Genomic DNA, 21,515 nt, shown 5'->3' on the forward strand with positions numbered 1-21,515 from the left:
CCAGCCATGTGCTTCTTCTTTAGTTGTTGAAGGCTGGTTGTTCTGTGCAGGAAAGAAGAGGCTAAGATTTAGAGGGAAGGGAGGAGGAGGGGCTGAGTGCTTATCTTTTTCTTGCCTTAGTCAATCTCTGGGGAAGATGATGAGTAGTGAGTGACCTCTCATACCTTTTCAAGTTCTTAACATGTTATAAGACAGAGTTAAAAGGTGTATGAGAGAAATGTACACTTCTAGGCCTATCCCCATTGATTTCCATTTAGGAAGCAGAAGTTGGACCTGGGCTCTGCTAATGACAGTAAGTAGATAGTGAAGTCAGATCTGGGCCCATAATCATGTCCTTTCACTGGATGAGTGATCTTGGGCCAATCATCTAATTTCTTAGACTTTCTAATTGGAGAAATAGGGCTTTATTGCTTCTACCTCATAGAGTGGTAAGACAGAATGGAAAGCCCCAAGGAGGTAAAATACAGTCCTGGCTCAGAACTGGAGGACCAGTGCAGACCTCTTGGTGCAGATCACTGCTTAGTCACTTGATACTGTGTGGCTTGGGCAGGCAGGTTGCCTGCTTTGTATTTTGGCTTCCTTAATGAAGTATAAATTAAACAGAGATGTATCAAGGGAGTTAAATGATTTAATATATGTAAGATGCTTATAATTTTATCTATTATACAAATAATTTTAACTGTGAGCCTTACTTTTGCAAGGCCGCCACTCCTCTATTGAGCTATGCCTCCAGCTCCCTTTTTGCTGGCTACTGAAATAAGTAAGGTCTTACTTCCTTCCCTGGCCACATGACAGAACTACCATCTGCCTGTAATAGGCTTCTAGTAGTTGCTAAGATGGCAGGCACTCCCTACCACATTCAGCTTCTCTCCATTGAGATGGAGTCTCCTGAACTTTTCTGTTCTAGCTGGCCTGGAACTGCAATTCTCATACTCACCCTCTGCATAACTTAGGAGGACAAGTATATCCCACAAGGCCATGCTAATGAGTTGAGAAGGAGTCTTAAGAACTTTTTTATCTTGGTTGGCCTTGAACCATTCTGAAGCAAGTAACTAGGATTGCAGGGATGAGCTACTGATATCTAGCTTAGCTTTTCTTTAGTTTCTTTTACTGTGGGTAACAAGTTAGCTAAGGCTTAGTTGACCTCCCTTTGAGGCTTTCCTGATGACCACTTCCCCTCGATGGGAATTCCTCTAAGGCAGGGACTGTATCTCTTCATTTTTATATCTTTACACCTACACAATACCTGTCATAGGGTAAATGGATGCAATGGTAGTACCAGAGGGTGTGAAAAATGATTCACAGCCTGGTGACTCACTCCTTTAATCCTATCTCCTCAGGAGGCACAGATCTGAGGATAGGTTCAAAGTCAGCCCAGACAGACAAATTGGAGACTCTCACCTCCAACTAAGCAGAAGAAAGGTAGAAGTGGAGGTGTGGCTCAAGTGATTAGAGCACCAGCTTTGAGCAAAAAAAAGCTGAGAGTGTGAGGCCCTGATTTTGAGCCTCAACACACACACACACACACCCCACACACACAGGAGACGACAATGAGAGTGTGAGGCCCTGATTTTGAGCCTACACACAGAGAGAGAGAGAGAGAGAGAGAGAGAGAGAGAGAGAGAGAGGAGGAGACCACAATGAGAGTGTGGCCCTGAGCCTTAACACACGCACGCACGCACACTCGCATGCGTGGGCGGAGACGACAGTGAGTCAGGCTCAGGAATGGAGAAATTTTCTTCTAAATATACGGGATCTGGGAGGGTGGGGAAACAACAAACATTTATTAAGCTTCTTTGTGCCTGGCATAGCAATAATAGGAGGTAGGTTACCCTACTATATTTGCTGTTATGTGCAGAAAGTGAGTCTTTGGGGCTTACCTGTTCAGCATTACAGTTAGCAGTGGAGAGGCAGAGTTGGTTGCAGGTATCTGCGTCATACTGCCAGGTATTCTTTCAACTGTACCTCAAGGGCCTGAGAACCTCCAGGGTACCTCACTACATTCCTTTCCCTGGGATGCAACTTCACTTCATTGTTTCATTTGTCAAAGTGGGTTTTTGAGGTGATTGGTGGTAGATGCCCACTGAACAATTTGATTTCCACACATGCCATTTCTGCCTCATCTTTGCCATTGATGGTCCTTCAAACCAGCCTCCCACCCTTGCTTCTCTGCCCCATTCTCAAGGAGCATTTCACCATTTCACAGTGTCTTTTATCTAGGCAAAGTACCAGATCAAAAGTGTAGGGGAGGGCTCTTACAGGGCTGGGAGAAGCATTATGGCCCAGGAAGCCTGTATACTAACAATGCTTATGCCAATGGATACTTATGTCAGGGGTCAAGGATCAGCCTGCCTTTGAGGTTATTGTCCTGTACTGATAGACCTGGCCCTGAAAGAGCAGGTGGTTGAAGACAGCTAGTTGGCATCTCTGTGTGGGGATCCCTCAGCAGTTGCCTGTCCAGGAGGTCTGAATTCCTTGGCCATTTCTGAGAATGACATCTACACTTGTACAAAAGGGGTAACTGAGGGTTCTTGCCGTGTCCTGGGAACAATTATGTTCCCCTCCTCTCTTGGTTAAATCTTTACAGGACTTCTCTTCTTATCTCACCCAAATGTCACAGCCAGCTACATTTTTCCTTCCTACTGGTCGACTCTGTTCTCATTTACGACTGCACAATAGCGTTTCAGAGCAGTGGGTCAGCCTCCTAAGATTGCACATTCAGGGAAAGAAACAGTATGTGTTTCATCATGTTCTTTTACTATATTTCAGTTTCTGGCCTTTGCAGACATCTTCAGCCCTTTCCCAGAGGGCCTGCCCTGGACCTGAGAGAGTGTGATTTGGAGGCAGGTGATGATTACTGTGATCTTTGCTGTCCTGGGCACACTTGGAAGCTGATGCACAGTAATTTGATTCCTTGTAGCACTGAGGGCTGTAAGAGCCCTGGGAGCTAGCCTGAGAAAGCTTTCTTAGGCTAGCTCTTCTCTTTTTACCTTTTCTTTTGGGAGAGTACTGGAGTTTGAACTCAGGGTCTTGAGCATGCTAGACAAGCGCTCTACCATTTGAGACCCATTTTCAGTCCCTTTTGCATTCTTTTTTTTGGGGGGGAAGGAATTTCTTTTTGCCAAGGCTAGCCTGGACTCCAACCCTCCCATTTACATTCCCCTCATAGTTGGGATGACAGGTAGCCCTCTGTGGTGGTGAAATGGGGTTGAAATTGAGTTTTTGTGAAATTTTTGCCCAGGCTGGCCTCAAATTGTAATCCAATCTCAGTCTCCTGAGTAGGTAGGATTATAGAAATGAGCCACCACATCTAACTCTCTTCTATACTTTTTTAGTTGCACACACAGCTATATGCCAAGCACTTAACTGGGCACTGGTCAACCAGGCTGCAGGTAAAGAATATCTCATCAGAGTCACTGTGGAGAGATGTACTAGTAGAAAGACTGCCATTATCATCACCATAATCATCATGATTACAGATGCTAGATGTTGGTGCCTAATCCCTTTGTCTAACTTTTAATTTAGTTATTTGCCTTTTTATTATTGGGTCATAGATCTAACAATATATTCTAGATACAGCCAGATAATATGGTTTGCAAATAATGTCTCTCATTCTGTATGCTATTATTATGTGAGAGCCCAAGTTTTTTTATTTTGATATAAACAGTTTATCTCTTTTTTCTTTTGCTGTTTTTTAAAAATATTTTTTATTGTAAAAATACTGTACAGAGGTGTTACAGTTACATGAGTAGGGTAATGAGTACATTTCCTATTAAGCGTTGTTACCTCCTCCTTTGTTTTTCTTCTACCCTCCCTTTCCTCCCCACCTCCCCAATTCTTCCCTCTCCCCACCCCTGAAGTTGTAAAGTTCATTTTCAACATAGTGTCTTGTACATCCTATTGTTAAAATGAGCCAATCTATGTCTTTTGCTGTTTATACTGTTTGGTTGCTTGTACTTTTGTTGTCATAGCTAAGAATCACACCTGTCACAAAGATTTACTTTTATGTTGTCTTCTAAACTTTGTTTTTATATTTAGGTCTGTGATCCATTTTCTGTTATCTCTAGGTCCCCTGCATTTTCTTAAAACTTTAGGATCAGGGCTGGGAAGGTGGCTCAGTGGTAGAGCGCTTGCCTTGCATGCATGAGGCCCTGGGTTCGATTCCTCAGCACCACATAAGCAGAAAAAAAAAGCTGGAAGTGGCACTGTGTCTCAAGTGGTAGAGCACTAGCCTTGAGCTGAAGAGCTGAGGGACAGCGCCCAGGCCCAGAGTTCAGGTCCCACGACCAGACCAAAACAAAAAACAAAAAAAAACTTTAGGATCAGCTTATCAGTTTCTACAAAGAAGCAGCTGGAATTCTGATGGATAGTCTATTGAATATATATCCCAATTTGGGGAGTATTGCTGTGTTAACAATATCTAATCTGTGAACACTGGATATCTTTCTGGTTTTCTATGTCTGTAATTTTTTTAATGATAGTTCGCAGTGCACAAATCTTTACTCAATTTATTCTCGTTTTATTCTTACTGCTATTGTTAATGGAATTGCTTTCTTAATTTTACTAGTAGATTGTAGCGTACAGAAATAGAGTTGATTTTTAGTATTGATTTTTACATCCTGCAAACTATTTTGAGTTCACTGTATTAGTCAGTTTTACATTTCTGTGACAAAATGCCTGAAACAATCAACTTATGAGGAGGAACAGTTTTACTTTCCTTGGTGGCTTTAAAGGTTTCAGTCCATGGTCATCTTGTATTGAGGGGGGACATAGGACAAGGAAGGACTATTCACTTTATAGTGGCTAGGAAGTAAAGAGAGACACACAAAGGGGTTGTAGACTCAATGCCACATCAAGAGCATGTCCCCAGAGAGGAATTAGACTCCCTTCTCCCATGTCCCACCCTCTAAAGGTTCCAACGCTTCCAGTAGTGTGCTGGGCTGGGGACCAAACCTTCAAGACAAGGGCCTCATTTACAAGTTTAGTGTGTGTGTGTGTGTGTGTGTGTGTGTGTATTTTCTCTATTATAAAAAAAACAAAAATAGAGATAATTTTATTTCTTCCTTTTCTATCTGGATATACTCACAAGTTTAATATTTTCTTCCTTTTATTAGTAAGTAAAATAGTGTTTTCTAAAGTATGGTTCACTGTGTGTGTACGCATGTGTGCATGTGTGCATGCATATGTACATGTGTGTACCAGTCATGGGGCTTGAACTCAGGACCTAGCATTCATTGTTCCTGAGCTTTTGTGCTCAAAGCTAGTACTCTCTTACTTGAGCCACAGCTCTGCTTCTGGCTTTTTTGTTAGTTAAGTGAAGATGGACTTTCTTGACCAGGCTGGGTTCGAATCAAACTCCTCAGATCTTAGCCTCCTGAGTAGCTAGGATTATAGTTGTGAGCCACCGGCATCTGGCTAAAGCATGATTCTTTTACTGTTAGTGATATATAGTATATGCCTTAAAGTATATTGATTTTGTTCTAATGAGTATTAGAAAAATATGTGTAGCACTTATGGCTCACAATTGTATGCTATCTGCTCAGATGTTACTTTATCAGAGTAGTCTGACACCTTGTTTTACTCTTTTCAGGATCACTATTTGCCTTGGACGTAGTTGCTTAATAAGTATTTGTTTAATGAAAGAACAGCAGTTCATTGTTAAAAACAACTTTAAGTGGTTCTTTTTAGGAGAAAGAAATCAATTTTAAGTTTATCCACAAAAAGAATTGAATAGATAGTAGGACAGAAGGTATGCAGAATGTGACAAAAATCCTGAATGGAATGATAGAAGTTTGGGAAACTCATTTAAGAAATGAAGAGAGGTGGGATGGAGAAGAAAGTTTTTGTTTTGTTTTATGCTTAAATCATTTTCTGAAGGTGATTAATTACCTGCTAGCTCATAGACTCTTCCCTACCTCAGCCAGGGGTCTCTTGAGGTTCTTAAGCTGTAACACATGCAGTTAAACATATGTGGGAAAATGCTTTCTCCTCCCAGCCAAAGGTCATCTGGAAGATGTTTGAGGTGCTTTTGGCTGCCTGTGGAAACTCAGCTTACAGGCCTTATCTTCTTTGCAGGGCTCAGGGTTTGCAGAGAGCCGAAATGACCATGACTGCCAACAAGAATTCCAGCATCACCCATGGAGCTGGAGGCACTAAGGCCCCCCGGGAGACTCTGAGCAGGTAGGTAGGGGAGAACTGCTGGGGAAGTGACATGAAGGGTCAGTCAAATAGTCTGAGTCCTGGAAAGATCCCTACCAAGAAGTTAATAATAAGCTGGACGCTGGTGGCTCACGCCTGTAATGCTACCTACTCAGGAGGCTGAGATCTGAGGATTGCAGTTCAAAGCCACCCAGGGGCAAGACAGTCCATGAGACTCATATCTCCAATTAACCATCAGAAAACTGGAAGTGGCGCTGTGGCTCAAAGTGGTAGAGTGCTAGCCTTGAGCAAAAGAGCTCAGAGACAATGCCCAGGCCCTGAGTTCAAACCCCGGCGCGCGCATGCGCGTGCACACGCACGCACGCACACATACACACATACACACACACACACACACACTAATGATCATGTCTCTGACAATGATACTGCATCTGGTCTGGACCCAGTTCATGCTGACCATTAAGCAGAAGCCTTCTATGATATCGATACTGTTTTCTAGTTCTATAAGTCTCTATAAGAGATAGCAAACAACCCTAAATCAAGTTTTGCTTTGTCTTCTTGGAGGCTCAGTATCCTAGGATGGAACCATCAGGAAACAGCTGAGGTACTTCGAGCTGTGACCTTTCCCAGGATTGGGGCAGCTTGGGGCCCATGCCTAATCTAGGCTGTGCTGCAGTGGGAGAGGCTGCCCAGTGGGGTAGGGGCATATCTGTATAAATTCCAAGCTGTAGACTAGGCTCTAGGAGAATTAGGCTGGTATGAGGCTCAGGTGATTATAGATCACTTGGTTAGTTAGAATGAGACTCTGAATTCTAACCCCAGTACTTTCAAGAAGAAGAAGAGGAGGTAAAGGAGGAAGAGGAGAAGGAATTTAGAAACACCTTTGGATTTGGGACTTTGAGTCAGTATTAGTTATAGTCCATTCTTCTGGTTTTGTCTTCCTCTTAAAAATGAGAATATAAGACTGTAGAAATACCTTGGAGTTTGGAATCCTGTTGAACTGGGTTCAACTTAAACCAATAGATCTCAGAAATCTCAGAACATTTTCCTATGCCTTCTAAAATATTAGTGACTACATCTATAAGGTTACAATAGTAATAGCACTTATCCAAAGTACTCAGAGGTGCTATGAGGATTAAATGAGATTATCTATGTGGATGCTTAGCATAGTGACTGGTACAATTTATTCGATACATATTGGCCCCTTCCTGTGGTAGATCACAACTTCTAGAATCTGCAGGTAAACTGCATGTATAGCTCTCCCCAGGGCTTCTCAGGGTTTGGTCAAGACTGTATAGTGTAGGGAACTAGGGGAATTTTCAAGCTCTTTTACTGAAATCACATTGGCCTTCACAACCCCTTCTGGATCTCAAGTGGAAAAGTTTGGCTCGTGGGCCCTCAGCTTAGCTAGCTCCTTCCTAGAAGCTCAGTGCTAGGCTGAGCTCCATGGATGGCATACTCAGGTCAAGCCAGATGTGATGGTAGACGTTTAGTTCACTCAGAGCTGGTGTTCTGGTATGGTTGGTTGAATAGGACACAGGATATAGCCCCTGGGTAGTAACTGGCATGAATGAAGCAGGGGTTTCCTGTACTGTACCTGCAGGGCCAGTAACAGACATAGACAGACAAAGATAACAGATCCTCTGTGTAGCCCTCTTGAACTCAGATTTTCTTGCTTCAGCCTCCTAAGAAATGAGATGCTGGAATTGCAGGCATGTGCCACAACTCTTGGTCCCATTTAATTAATTTACTTATGAATTTCTGGTACTGGGACTTGAACTCAAGGCCTCATACTCTTTCTTCTCTTGGCTTTTTACCTTCACTGGCACTCTGTCACTTGAGTCAGCACTCACTTCCCCCATTTCTAATGTCAGACTATTGTGGGGATAAAATAAACATGTGATTGTATAATGCTATTCTTAATTTTAAAGTAATTGTGTATTTAATAGCATATATAGAAAGTACTTACAGACTAACCATACCCAGAAGACTTAAACTAATCCTTTTAAGTATTCATTTTTATTTTCTTCTAATTTTCACCATGTCAGTGGATCGTTGGGGGAGGCGCAGTATTTATATTAAATTGCAGAGCAGACGCAGGACTGCTGACAGGTTTCCCAGTTTCTATTTGGAATACACGCCTACGTATTTCTAAATGTTTTCAGAAATTGCTCTTCCTTTAGTGTCCTGGCATGCAGGTCTTCAAAACATACTCCATGGTGTTTGTAAATAATCTGAGCTTCAGATCTTCTTTTAAAAAGTATCTCTCAGCCTCCCTGCTAAGTCTTCACTTCCTTCCTGCCACATTTCCGCTTTTCTCCCTTCCTGGGAACCTGGCTTTTGGCATGGAGCCACAGACCTCTGCAGCTAGCTACACCCTTCTCTTAAGGACCACCCCTGAGCTCTAGACAGTATTTAGACATTGTGATCCTGTAGTTTCCCTTTCTGGTTTTACCTCTAGCCACAATCTGGGTGTATGATTAGGAGGGTAAGGTAGATCACCACTTCATTGAGGAAGTTGTTGTTAGTGAACTCTGAGAGGTCTGGTCACCTAGATGCCAATCTCTCTGCTGGACACTTAAGAAACAAAGCTGGCTCATTGTCTCTCGAAGACATTGGCAACATGGATCAATTATCTTGGCACCTGAATGTTGTAATGGCTTTTCAATAGATGTTAGTTCAAAAGAATCTTTTCATTTTAATTTTTTTATCGTTATTAGAAAGAATAGACATCTTGGTATGGCCAGAGGTTTGGCTAGGGAGGGCAGGGGTGCTGGGGCCTTACAAAGCTGGGTCTTTGACAACTTTGCTGCTTTAGAACCCTCCATTTTATCCCTTGAAGACAGTGGAACCTGAGGATACTGAGAGGCACTTGTATCTAGTTTAGGGGAGAAACTTTAGGGGGAAACTGGTATGGGTAGGCAGATGGGGCCCTTGGGAACTAGCCAGGTATGTCTGCTCAAGGCAGTCTTGATTTGGCTAGAACGGTAGGAGGAAGAAACCTAAGGCTTTCTCATTTGATCACTTAAGTTTTGATCTTTATTGTGTCTTAGGCTCCCGGAACAGTTTCCCCTTTCCTTTGTTGGTGAGCTTCCTGGTTAACCTGCCAGATCTACCTTTCTCAAAGGCTGTTCCTGTTCCAGCTCTTGGGGTTAGGGGGATTATCAAAGTTTCTCTGAATTCTAGAGGTAAGGCTTAGTTGTGTTAGTGCTGATAACCTAGAAGCAGCTGGGCGACTTATAGACAAGGTAGCATCATGCTTAGAGTGGATTCTTCTACTTTGTTGGGGGTGAGCTTAGCGACTTGTTGCTCTCAGATTTCTCTTGAACAATAAGACCTGGCGAAGGAGGGGGCTCTTCACAGAACATCTGAATACAGCTTCTTTATTCTGAGACTCTAGCACCTGGGTTACTGTCACTTGGAAATACAAGCTGTCAATCTCATCCTTAGGAACCTTGCTACTGGTGGTAGGTACAGAAAACCTGAGTATCTGTAAGACTGTGGGACTTGTGGAGAGAAAGATGGAGGCTTCTGCGTTTTCAGAGCCTGGAACACTACCTGGCACATAAACAGTATTGCCTCTTTGTGGATCACTCACAGCCTTGTTTGTGGATATGTTCAAATTCCTAGTGGGCATCTTAGCTTTAGACATGCTTCCTTTGAAGTCTGTAGATTTTTAGAAAGACAAGAGCTTAAAAGAGGGCTTAGAACCCATTCAGTCTAATTAAGTTGATTTCTCCATTGGGAATTGAGGCACAGTGAGGTGGTATTCCCCAAGGACATTGAACTAATGGGAGGAAGAACTCAAGCCCACCTCTCTTGACCTTTTGTTACTTCATTATGCCACCACAGTCATGTCCCTATAAGCATTACTGGCATCTTCTTGCTCAAAAACTATTGGTATCCCTAAGACCAGATATTTGATTACAAAGCTTCCCATGAAGATGGGCTCTGGTGGTTCACACCTGTAATCCTAGCTATTCAGGAGGCTGAGATCTGAGGATCATGGTTCAAAGCAAGCCCTGGCAGGAAAAGCCATCAGACTCTTATCTCCAATAAACCACTAGAAAACTGGAAGTGACGCTGTGGTTCAAGCAGTAGAGCGCTCGCCTTGAGCTGAAGAGCTGAAGGATAGCGCCCAAGCCCAGAGTTCAGGCTCTATGATTCCGCCCCACCCCCTGCAAAAAAAAGCTTCCTATGATCTGGCCCTGATCTTTCTTTCTACCCTTATCTTTTGCCACCCTCTATACAACATTACATTTCTGCCAGCTTAGATACAGATGCTATTTCTTCTCCTGGTGCTTTTTTGTGACCAGTGACTCCTTCCCCTCTGTGTTTACTCGTAATACCCTTGGTTTGAGCCTCTAAATGTCATTTATCATAAAGAACCACATATGATAGTTGTTGGTGTGAATTTTTCTTCCTCTCAGAACCTTAGAGACACAACACATACTTTTTTTTTAATTTAATTTAATTTTATTTGTGAACATACTGTACAGAGGGGTTACAATTACATGGGCAGGATAATGCGTACATTTCTTACCAAGCATGGCAGCCTCCTCCTTTGGTTTACCCTTCACATCCCTTCCCAGCCTCCCCTCTTCCCCCCAATCCCAATCCTTCTCCTTCCCCTCCCTTCCCCCCCCTCACCCCGCACCGACATTGTAAAGCTCACAACACATACTTTGTTGGGATGTTAGTTTTGGGATGGAGTTTGAGATTCATCTGACTCAGTTACTTAAGTTACATATGAGAATGCTAAAGCCCACATAGCAAATTGGCACTGAAGCTGTAATTTCAGATCACATCAGGTTTCTATGCAAAGAAAGGTCTCCATTTGTGATATGGTAGAAATGGAAGATGTCATTAGGTCCCCCTGCCAAAGTGGGTACACATTTGGACTTGTGCCTTTGATTTCTGGGAGAGTGTAAGAGGTTAGAGAGAAGGTAAAAAATCTCTGCAACTAGTAGCTGTAGATAAAAGATAGAGCTGCAATACTTGTTCTGTCATGGCCATGGCATACTACCCCACTGAGAACCTACAGCCCATCACCTGAGATGCTTCCTAGAATTCAACCATGATAGCCTGCTTCTTTATTACTATATAACAAATGACCTCAAACTTAATGACTTTAAAACAGTCCTTTATTTTGCTTATAAATTACAATTTTTCTCTGATCTTGCCCATCACTTTAGGGTGGTTTGAAGGTTAGAGACTAGGGTCTAGAATCATTTAAAGGCTCACATGTGTGACTGTTGATCCTCACAGTCCTCTGGGACTGCAGCTTGGGAGTACCTGTGTACTTAACTTTTCTACTACATTTGGCTCCATGCTTTTACAACATGGCTTGGGTACCCAAGAGTAAGTATCCCAAGAGAGCAAAGCAGAAATAATGGCATTTTTATGACTTGGCCTCAGAAATCACATAGTATCTTTTCTTTGATATGCTGGGGTTGGAATCTAGGGCCTTGTGCATGCTAGACAAGTTTTCTGCCAGCCACAATTTCAGCCCAACTAGTGTCCTTTCTACTGAACTGTGTTAAATTGAGGTATAACAGGGACAGTGAAGATAGTTTATATCACCTGATGATAGTATTAATAACTCATTATACCAAAAATATATGGGATGGGAATACATCGTGATTACTGTCTTTGGAAAATACGGTTACAATTCTCCTTCTTCCCAGATGCAAAATACAATCTATCTCTCCCTGAAGATTCAGGCTTTATCCTATCAGTGGCATAATAATTACCAATGAGATCAGCTCACAGACTTAGATCTTGCCATCAGAATCATGTTCAGGAAAATGAGTTATTTTGGTGGGGGGGTACTTTCACAGTATGTTGCTTCTTAAGTACTATTTCTCTTGCTATGAGGATCTGTAAACTAAAGAGAAAATATATTTATATTTATCCTTCAAAAGACACTAGTGGGATTGGGCAAGAGTAACCACTGTAGATGCTTTTCAGATAGGGAAAAAGCAAGAGATGGGTATCAGATGCTATAATTCTTCTATTTAGTGGAGTGTTTATTGCTAATTCCTGGATTAGGTCTCGTTCTGCTAATGAGGAGTCATTTACATTGTCTCTGCTTCTGTCCTCTTGGCTTTTAGTTCTGCCATCTTGAGTTGTCCTTCCTTTTTTTTTTTTTTTAAAAAAAATAGCTCATTCTTACAGGTGAATAGTTTTCTCCATTTGTTTACTGTATACCTGTGTACATCGAGTCTAGAGACTAATTTCATTTTCTACTGTCCAAGCTAATGTATTTCCTTTAAGAGATTTATGAGTTTCTTATGAATCACTTTATAATACATGGTAGTAGATGGAAAGCACACATACAAATCACAGGAGGAAAGTGCCTCCTTGCTTTTTTTTTTGTCCATTGTGGGATTTGAACTCATGGATGTTGTCCCTGACCCTCGCTAGTGTTCTACTACAACTTGAGCCACAGCACCACTTCCAGTTTTTGAGTGGTTTATTGGAGATAAGAGTCTCACAGAAACTTTTCTGCCCAGGCTGACTTTGAACTACAATCCTCAAATCTCAGCCTTCTGAGTAGCTAGGATTACAGGGGTGAGCCATCCGTGCCTAGCTTGCATTGGGTTTCTTGAGATACTGCTGTGGAACAGTGGGGTTCTTAGGATTCTTAAAAACCTTAATTGTCTACAGAGAGTATCTACAAGATTGGCTATTGAGATACTTAGAAGGCATTTTGTCTGTCTGTGTGAGGTTTTATGAGGCAATGCTTTAAATCATTTTGGTAATTTAAGGATTTTTCAGTTCTACTTCAATTTTTTTAAACATTTATTGAAAGATAATGTATAATAAAGTAGGCAATTTAAAGTGTACAGGAAGATGAGTTTTCTCTCCCCCACCTATGTGTAATATATATATTCAATAAAACCATCACAATTTGGCAGCTATTTCTAAATAATATTTTTTCTATCCTGAGAGACTGGGAATTAAATATTGCTTAATTTCTGATCGAGCAAGTCCTTTTTCATTTAATATGTTCTTTGAATATTGCTTGAAAATTGAGTAGTTCATTTTTAGTTTTTTTTTTTCCTTGACTACTATCAGCTTGAAGTCAGGTAGTACCTTTTGTGCTCTTTGTAGATTTCCTCAGCTGGTTTATCAAATTTATTAGCTATACTTTCTATTTTCCATATTACCACAGGTGACAGAATAACCAAACTTTTTTAACATTGTAAGGGGCTCCTTCCCTCCAGCTCTTTTTTTTTTTTTTGGTTGGTGGAAGTACTGAAGTTTAAACACAGACTTTGTGCTTACTAGGCTGGTATAACCACTGAACCATGCCTCCAACCTTGTTTTTTACTGGTAATCTTTTGGGTAGAATTTTATTTCCTGTCTGTTCATGCATCTGAATCATGGTCCATCTACTTTTAGGTTTCCCATTGTAGCTGGGATCATAGACATGATCCCTCCGTGGAGATGGATTCCTGCCGACTTTTCTTCCTGGGCTTTCCTGGCACCAAGATCCTCCTCCCAGTCTTAGTCTCCCATGTAGCTTAGAATGGCTGGCATGAGCCAGTATTATCCAGCTGTAGTTTGAGAGTCTTGTGAACTTTTCTGCCCTGGCTGGCCTTGAACCTCAATCCTCTCATTCTCCACCTCCCAAGTAGCTAGGGTTACAAATGTGAGCCACCAGCACCTTAGCTTTCTCCAGCTTTTAGTATCATTTTCCTTACTCGCCTGTAAGCCCTTATTGACATTCTAAAAGTTAGTATCTTAGAATTTTGCCTCTGTAGCATTCTATTTACAGGTTTTAGTTATTTCTGTTCTAATTATCTACTAACAAATAATCACTCTTTGATTTAATGATACAAAGCAACCATTTTTTTCATTCATTCATTCATTTTTTTCATTCATTTTTTTCCCCCAGGGTCTATAAGTTAGAACTTAAGCCTGTTCCATAGTGTTAAGAACCTGCTAAAAAAGCTTTAAGTCTTGGGATGATTTAGAGGTCAGGGCCTGGGTATCACCTGGTGGGGTCTTAACTCAGAAGGGTATAGGATGATACTGGCTATTGCTGGGACCTCTTTGGGATCTTTGAACCCAACCACCTGCAGATGTTGGCTTGGCTTTGCTCCTGGCATAAGAGAAAGGAATCAGAATGTGCTAGTTTCTTGAGGTCTGAATCTGAGAAGTAGCACAGTACTATTTCTACTAAATGCCATTGGCCAAGCAATGATAGAGCTCAGATTCCAGATTAAGGTCATGTCAGAGAACTTTGTAGACCATGGTCTAGAACTTTCACAAGGGCCTTTGGCATTGTTTCCTTGAATTGGATTGGTGTCCCTCTTAAGACCCCACCAGGTGATACCCAGGCCCTGACCTCTAAATCATCCCAAGACTTAAAGCTTTTTTAGCAGGTTCCTAACACTATGGAGCAGGCTTAAGTTCTAACTTATAGACCCTGGGGGAAAAATGAATTAAAAAAATGAATGAATGAATGAATGAAAAAAATGGTTGCTTTGCATTATGCCTGGCCCTGCTTATATAGCAGTATATTTTGTACTGGGCTAGGGCATTAAAGTTTCCCATGAGGCCTGTGGGGCCTCGGACAAGGCTTCTGTGTTATAAATACCCTCTCTATGTTCTTTGCGGCTGCACTTAGAAGGCTTGAGATTTCCAGCAGAGAAGAGCTCCCCAGTTCACTTTGTGCTTCATTAGAAATCAGCTGGGGAAGACACAGATATGGCTTTGTTAGATTTTTTGATAGATGTACTTTCTGAAGGTGAGAAGGTCATTTAGATTATGCATGGGCCCCAGTTGATTTCCTTTTTTATTTTATTGTAAAGGTGATATACAGAGAGGTTACAGTTACATAAGTAAGGAAATGAGTATAATTCTTATTGAACATTGTTACCTTGTTTTCTCCCACTATCCCTCCCCCGCCCTCAACTCCCTTCCCCCTAAGTTGTAAAGTTCATTTCCAGCATAGAGTGTGAGTATCACTGTTGCATTGGTTCACCCATTGTCCTTTGTCTCACATTTCTGTGATTCCTCTTCCCATCCCCAAATCAGATAAACTTATATACAATACAAAGGGTACTGAAATCAAAAACAGTGAAAATGGGGAAAAAATGATTTTCTGCTTAGCTTGACAGGATGTGATTGACCTCACTATCCATGGTGGCTTGTTTATAGCCTCACTAGAGGCTGAGATTGCTCTGGACTCTTTTGGGGGCTCCTTAGTGATTTGTGGTAGGACTATTTTGGAAACAGAAGAGCTAGGCTCTAAGTGTTTCTTGAGGTTTCTTATACTAGTTTCTGGAAGTCTGAAAACCTTTGGCTTTTTATCAGAACAACTCTGGTGTGTGGTGTCAACAGGAGTTACTAAGCGAACCCCTTCTCTGAGCTGGGGAACAAATTCCTGATCTTGCTAGTAGGACTCAGGGTGCCTTCCTCCTGAGCCTTACCTACTGCTCAGGATAGTGGAGTGAGGATGCCATCTTCAAAGTCAAGGCTGTCACCAAGGAGAAAAATCCACAGGGCCCACTTTAGCTGAGCAGCCCTAGAAGAGTAAAAGGTAAAGGGCCAACCTGGAGGCGGTGTTGTTTGAAGCAGGCAAGGCACCTATCTTAGTGACTGAAGCACTTGAAGCCAGACCTCTGTAGACAAGCTTACTTCTTAGCAGTTAAGGCATACCTTGGTGCCTCTGTGCAGTTGTCTGGACTCCCAGTACTTAGCCCCATCTGGCTCCAAGTTGGTTCCTTTGTAATACTAACAGGTGTAGTAGCCTCGTAATGAGAAAAAGGAAAAAAAGAAAAAGAAAAAACAATTTCAAGCTCAGAACTGACTTGTTATCCAGTGATATCCTTGTACAAAAAAAAAAAAAATTTTTTTTTTTTTTGGTTGGTCGTGGGGCCTGAACTCTGGGCCTGGGCTCTGTCCCTCAGCTCTTCAGCTCAAGGCAAGCCATAGTGCCACTTCTGGCTTTTTCTGCTTATGTGATGCTGAGGAATCGAACTAAGGGCCTCATGCATGCAAGGCAAGCACTCTACCACTGAGCCACCTTTCCAGCCCTGCAAAATATTTTTTACTGTGTTATTTGGGAGGCCCAGGGTTCTGAATAACCTTGTGATTGGGTCCTGATCATTTTTCACTTGAATTCTCAATTTCTCTCTGTGCATGTACAAGCATGCATACATGTTACTTTCTCTTTAAATTTGCTCTCTTAGCCTGGTGCTGATGGCTCACACCTGTAATCCTAGCTACTCTTGAGGCTGAGATCTGAGGATCCTGGTTCAAAGCCAGCCTGGGCAAGAAACTTGGTGAGACTCTTATCTCCAATAAACCACTGGTAAAACCGGAAGTGGAGTTGTGGCTTAAGTGCTAGAGCGCTCAACTTGAGCTGAAGAGTTGAGGAACAGCGCCCAGGCCCAGAGTTCAGGCCCCACGACTGACCATAAATAAATAAATAAATAGTTCTCTTCCTGTACCTTTGGGCATACTTTTGTTGTCCTACTTTCCTAAGGATTTGTCTGTGTGTGTATATGATCTTGTTTCTTTTCGATTTCTTTATACTTCTTTTTTTCCTTTTTTACCTGTTATTCTATTCCCTGTCTCCTGAAAATGTTGGTTTTGGCTAGTTGTCTTCTGTGGTATTGGCATCTATGACTGCTGAGCAGCAAAACTGGCTGCTGCTGACAAGTTGTAGCACACTAACTACCAGCTGTACCTTGGCCATATCCCAACCCCCAACACAGGCTCTGGGATGGTAGAACAGAGTGAGGAAAACAAGCTCAGCTTTGGCTAGCTGTTAGCAGCTTTGTGTATAGTTTAGTTCTTTTACTGGTATGGAATTATTTATAGTGTGCACTTTTCAAATTGACTTCATCTTAGTCACACAATTGGTATCTAAGGAGACTCAGAGTGTTTCCCCTGTTTTGTTAAGAACTCCATGATCAGGGAATGTAGGTGACTTGCCAATAAGAATACTTAGGAGGTAACAGAACTAGGACCCAGATTTCTAGACTCTTGTTCTGCTGTAAAATTTTTTCCTGATGGGAGAAGGCTTTGGGGATTGAGGGTCTTGCTGGCTAAACACTAAACAGGTTGTTTGTTGTTTCTAGCAGTCCTGGGGTTTGAATTCAGGGCTTCATGCTTGTTAGGCAGGTGTTCTACCACTTGAGCCAGATCTTTCTGCTTCAGTTATCTTTTAGAAAGGGTCTTGCACTTTTTGCCTGGGCTAGCCTTAGACCTCGAACCTCCTACCTATACTTCCTGCATAGTTAACATTATAGGTGTATACCACCATCGCTGGCTTATTTGTTGAAATGGATGTCATACTAACGTTTGGCCTAAGCTGGCCTTGAACCATTACCCTCCTAATTTCTGTTTCCTAAGTAGCTGAGATTACAGGCATGTACTAGCATGCCTGCTAAAATAGGTCATGTACCTTTCTGTTATAATTCAGATCATATAGCACAAAGACAGACAGGGAGGTCTGTAGACATTGCCCTGCACAGCCATTAACGGAACTTAGGTTTTCATTTATTCAACACAAATTAATTACTACTCAGTTTTTGGAGCAGTGCACAGTATAGAGGATATGACACTGTCATGCCTTCAAGTAGGTTCACTCATAATCTTGTTAAGAAGATAGGCAGAGAAACAGTAATTTTTTTGTGGGGGGGAGTCCAGTCGTGGGGCCTGAACTCTGGGCCTGGGCTCTGTCCCTCAGCTCTTCAGCTCAAGGCTAGCACTCTACCACTTGAGCCACAGCACCACTTCTGGCTTTTTTCTTTTTGCTTATGGGGTGCTGAGGAATCAAACCCAGGACCTCATGCATGTAAGGCAAGCACTCTACCACTGAGCCACCTTCCCAGCCCAGAAACAGTATTTATTTTAAAGCCTAGTGGAGGTATCTGGAATTAACCATCTCTTCCCCCAGGTGGAATGGGAAGGAGCTAGGTGTTTGCTGTGCCTGTAGTTGGATTAATGTGGAGAGAGACAGAGCATCAGAGATAGAAGAGCAAGTAGGGATCAGATCAGGGGATTCATCAGCCATGCCCATGAAATTATGTTTTATTCTGCAGAAAGTAGAGAGTTAGGATGTTTGCTTTTTGTGTGTGTGTCAGTCATGGGGCCTGAACTCGGCCTGGGCGCTGTCCCTCAGCTCAAGGCTCAGGGCTAGCACTCTACCACTTGAACCACAGGGCCACTTCTGGCTTTTTCTGCTCATGTGGTGCTGAGGAATCAAACTCAGGGCCTCATGCATACAAGGCTAACACTCTATCACTGAGCCACCTTCCCAGCCTCAGGATGTTTGCATTTTATAAAGATGAAAGGATGGGTTCAGAACATGGTAGAAGGTAGAAGGCTATAGACATGACCAAATGGTAGAGTGCCAGTCTAGCAAGACTGAAGGTAGACAAACAAGAGTAGTTGCCTGCAGAAAGATAAGATCTGAGTCAAGGCAGTAGCCGTGGGAATGGTGAGGAGGGGCAGATGTGAGAGATGTTAGGAAAAAGAATTGTCAGGGCTTAATCGCAAAGTAATCTGAGTAGTGGGAGATGGGGCTGGATCCAGATATTTGGAGAAAAGGATAAAATCCTATGGAATACACAATACATTCAGCTGTAAAATCAGGGTCCAAGGAAGTATCAAGCCACAGGAGGGGAAAGGGAGTCCAATACACAGCTCAGGAGGGTGGCAAAGTAAATGTACTATAGTCTAAGACCAACCCTTTACATGGGTCTTGGATTCTTTCCTATATGCCTGTCTAAGGTCTATTTCTTGCATTTGTGCCTGTTTCACATTGACAATCCTTACTCTGTTACTTCTTTCCAGTATTTAAGCATTCTCTATTGTCTCTCCTCAGCCCAAATGACCAAGCAGAAATGTTTCTGTTACCCCACACTCCCTTCCAACTACTACCCCATTTTATGTTTCCATCTTAGAAAAACAGAGTTGAATGAACTCTCCTCTACTTCCATCCTCATTTACTTCCTCTCTTTCCCATTGTCTTGAATTCCTTTTAGTCAGGCTTCCCTTCTTTCCCTTCTCTTCATCTCCTCCTCTCTTCTTAAGGCCACAGTGACCTCTGCATTGTCAAATCTAGTGATCATTTCTCAATCTTTTGTCTTCCTTGGTTGTTGTCATCAGGCTGGACTCTGTTGCATACTCCCTACTTCTTGAAGGTCTCTCAGGACATCACTCTTTTTTTGGGGGGGGGGTCCGGTTGTGGAGCCTGATCTCTGGGCCTGGGCGCTGTCCCTCAGCTCTTCAGCTCAAGGCTAGCACTCTGCCACTTGAGCCACTGCGCCACTTCCGGCTTTTTTCTTTTTACTTATGTGGTGCTGAGGAATTGAACCCAGGGCCTTGAGCATGCAAGGCAAGCGCTCTACCACTAAGCCACCTTCCCAGCCCCAGGACATCACTCTTGATGGTTTTCTTACACCCTAAATGCTCTTCGCAGTCTCCTTAACTAATTCCTCACTTACCCTTACTTTGAAATACTGATAATTCTAGACTCAATTCTTGGCCTTGTCTGGCAACATTTCATTTTAGGTGGATTGCATCTAGACATAGACATACAAATAATATCTCTTACTAATGACTCCCAAATTGAAATGTATAACCTCAACTCCATTCCACCAGGGGCTCAGACCAAGGTATGTCTCAAGCCTGCTGCAGCTGGTACACCACTGTGGTCCGAGTGGTAGGTGACTACCTTTGATACTTGGCTCTGGTTCAGAGATGGTTGGCAAACAGCTGTCATGAGAACCCTGAAGAAGAAAAGCTGGAGACTCTGACAGATTGGGAGATCTGGCCACATAAAAGGGCTTGCTTGGGTGTGTGTCTTCCTGAGAACACGTGGATCTAGGTACGGTCATTCACAGGGCCATTGACCTCTAGCCCAATAGGGAGAATTACCTTGCTTCCACTTTCAGTATCAGTGTCAGAGCTAAGAAACAACTTAAAGTAAAACAGATGTCCATACCAGTGGAGGCCTCCTGCCATAGAAACTCATTGTCAGAAAGAATCTAACATCCTGACACCTGGCCCTTGTTATGTCCTTCCTTAAGTCTTGCTGCTCCAGGGGATAGATTCTCCTGAGCCCTTCTCTAACCCAGGAGCAGAGACAGAGGGCATTTCTTTCACCTGTAGTTGTGAATCACTGAACCAGAGTCCTTTGTGAAACTCAAGCCCTCATTTGCTTAGGGACCTTTTGCATCTATGTTTTTATAAAGTAAGAAGAGACCTAACGCCTCTGTTCATTGTGACTAGACTGGGATCTCCCCGGGTTAGAGCCTGGTTCATTCATTGTCCTGCTACTGCCTGCCTTAGAGAGGGCCAGAGCTTATTCTGTTCACACCTCCTCACCGCGCAGTCTCTTTGGTCATTGGCTTGTCCTGGCACTGAATTTCTATGCCCATGTGCACATGGGATAGCTCTTGTTTAACTTGCCCTTTTAAAAACAACTTAAGCATGTTGAGGTTTCCTGTTGATCAGGGGCAGCCAGAGGCTGTGACCCAGCAGGGAATTGTCAGCCAATCCCTGACTCACCAGAGCTCATTTTCAGTGTGTGAGCAAGCAGTGACAGCAGCCTGGCTTGGGGCGCTGGCTGCTGTACTGTGGATAGCATGGCACTCTGGAAGCTGCAAGACTGCATAGGCCAGCTTTGAGGGCTATAGCATTATGGTCAGGTAGGTCTTTGCCAAGGGCAGTAGTGACAAAATACTGCAATATTTGAACTAAAACAGCTTAGGAAAAAAAATTCTTGAAGTTGATAATGATTACTTGAAAAGTAATGCTGAGAAAATCTGCTCATGCTTCTCTTCAGCAAGCTCACTCATTTTCACCTTTTGTTCTTCATTCACTGATCAACTTACACTGACATTTGGCATAGAAGAAGTCATCCAGCCAGGAGGACCAAGAAGGTCTGTTGATGTTCCACAGCTATGTTCTAAACTCGTCTATGCCCAGTGTTGTAGAATGGCAGTTGAGCTTTGCTTGGGGGCTCAAGGGTCCACAAAGAGGGTGGTGGCTACTGCTTAATTAGTCTCAACCTAGCTTCATGTAAATTCGCATGAGATAGTTAACCTTTGTAGGCCATGAGTCTTTCTTACTTTTTTTTTTTTTTTGTCGGTTGTGGGGCTTGAACTCTGGACTTGGGCACTTTCCCTGCACTCTTCAGCTCAAGGCGAGCACTCTACCCCTTGAGCCACAGCTCTTTTCTAGTGATTTTTTGGAGATAAGAGTCTCACGGACTTTCCTGTCCAGGCTGGCTTTGAACCATGATCCTCATATCTCAGCCTTCTGAGTAGCTAGGATTACAGGCGAGCCACCGGCACCTGGCTGTCTTTCTTACTTTTTAGATTAAG

At 42.7% G+C, this 21,515-nt stretch overlaps 1 protein-coding gene across 1 annotated transcript in view; it reads left to right on the top strand.

Moving 5' to 3' along the window:
• St5 (suppression of tumorigenicity 5) overlaps positions 1-21,515 on the top strand; it is a 110,500-nt gene that overhangs the window by 50,034 nt on the left and 38,951 nt on the right. Inside the window, exon 2 of the mRNA XM_013028680.1 lies at positions 6,076-6,180. Coding sequence (XP_012884134.1) covers positions 6,101-6,180 — 80 coding nt within the window. The 5' untranslated portion in view covers positions 6,076-6,100. The remainder of the gene's footprint in view (positions 1-6,075; positions 6,181-21,515) is intronic.

This window comes from Dipodomys ordii, unplaced genomic scaffold (assembly GCF_000151885.1).
Source record: "Dipodomys ordii isolate 6190 unplaced genomic scaffold, Dord_2.0 Scaffold113, whole genome shotgun sequence".
NCBI lineage: Eukaryota > Metazoa > Chordata > Mammalia > Rodentia > Heteromyidae > Dipodomys > Dipodomys ordii.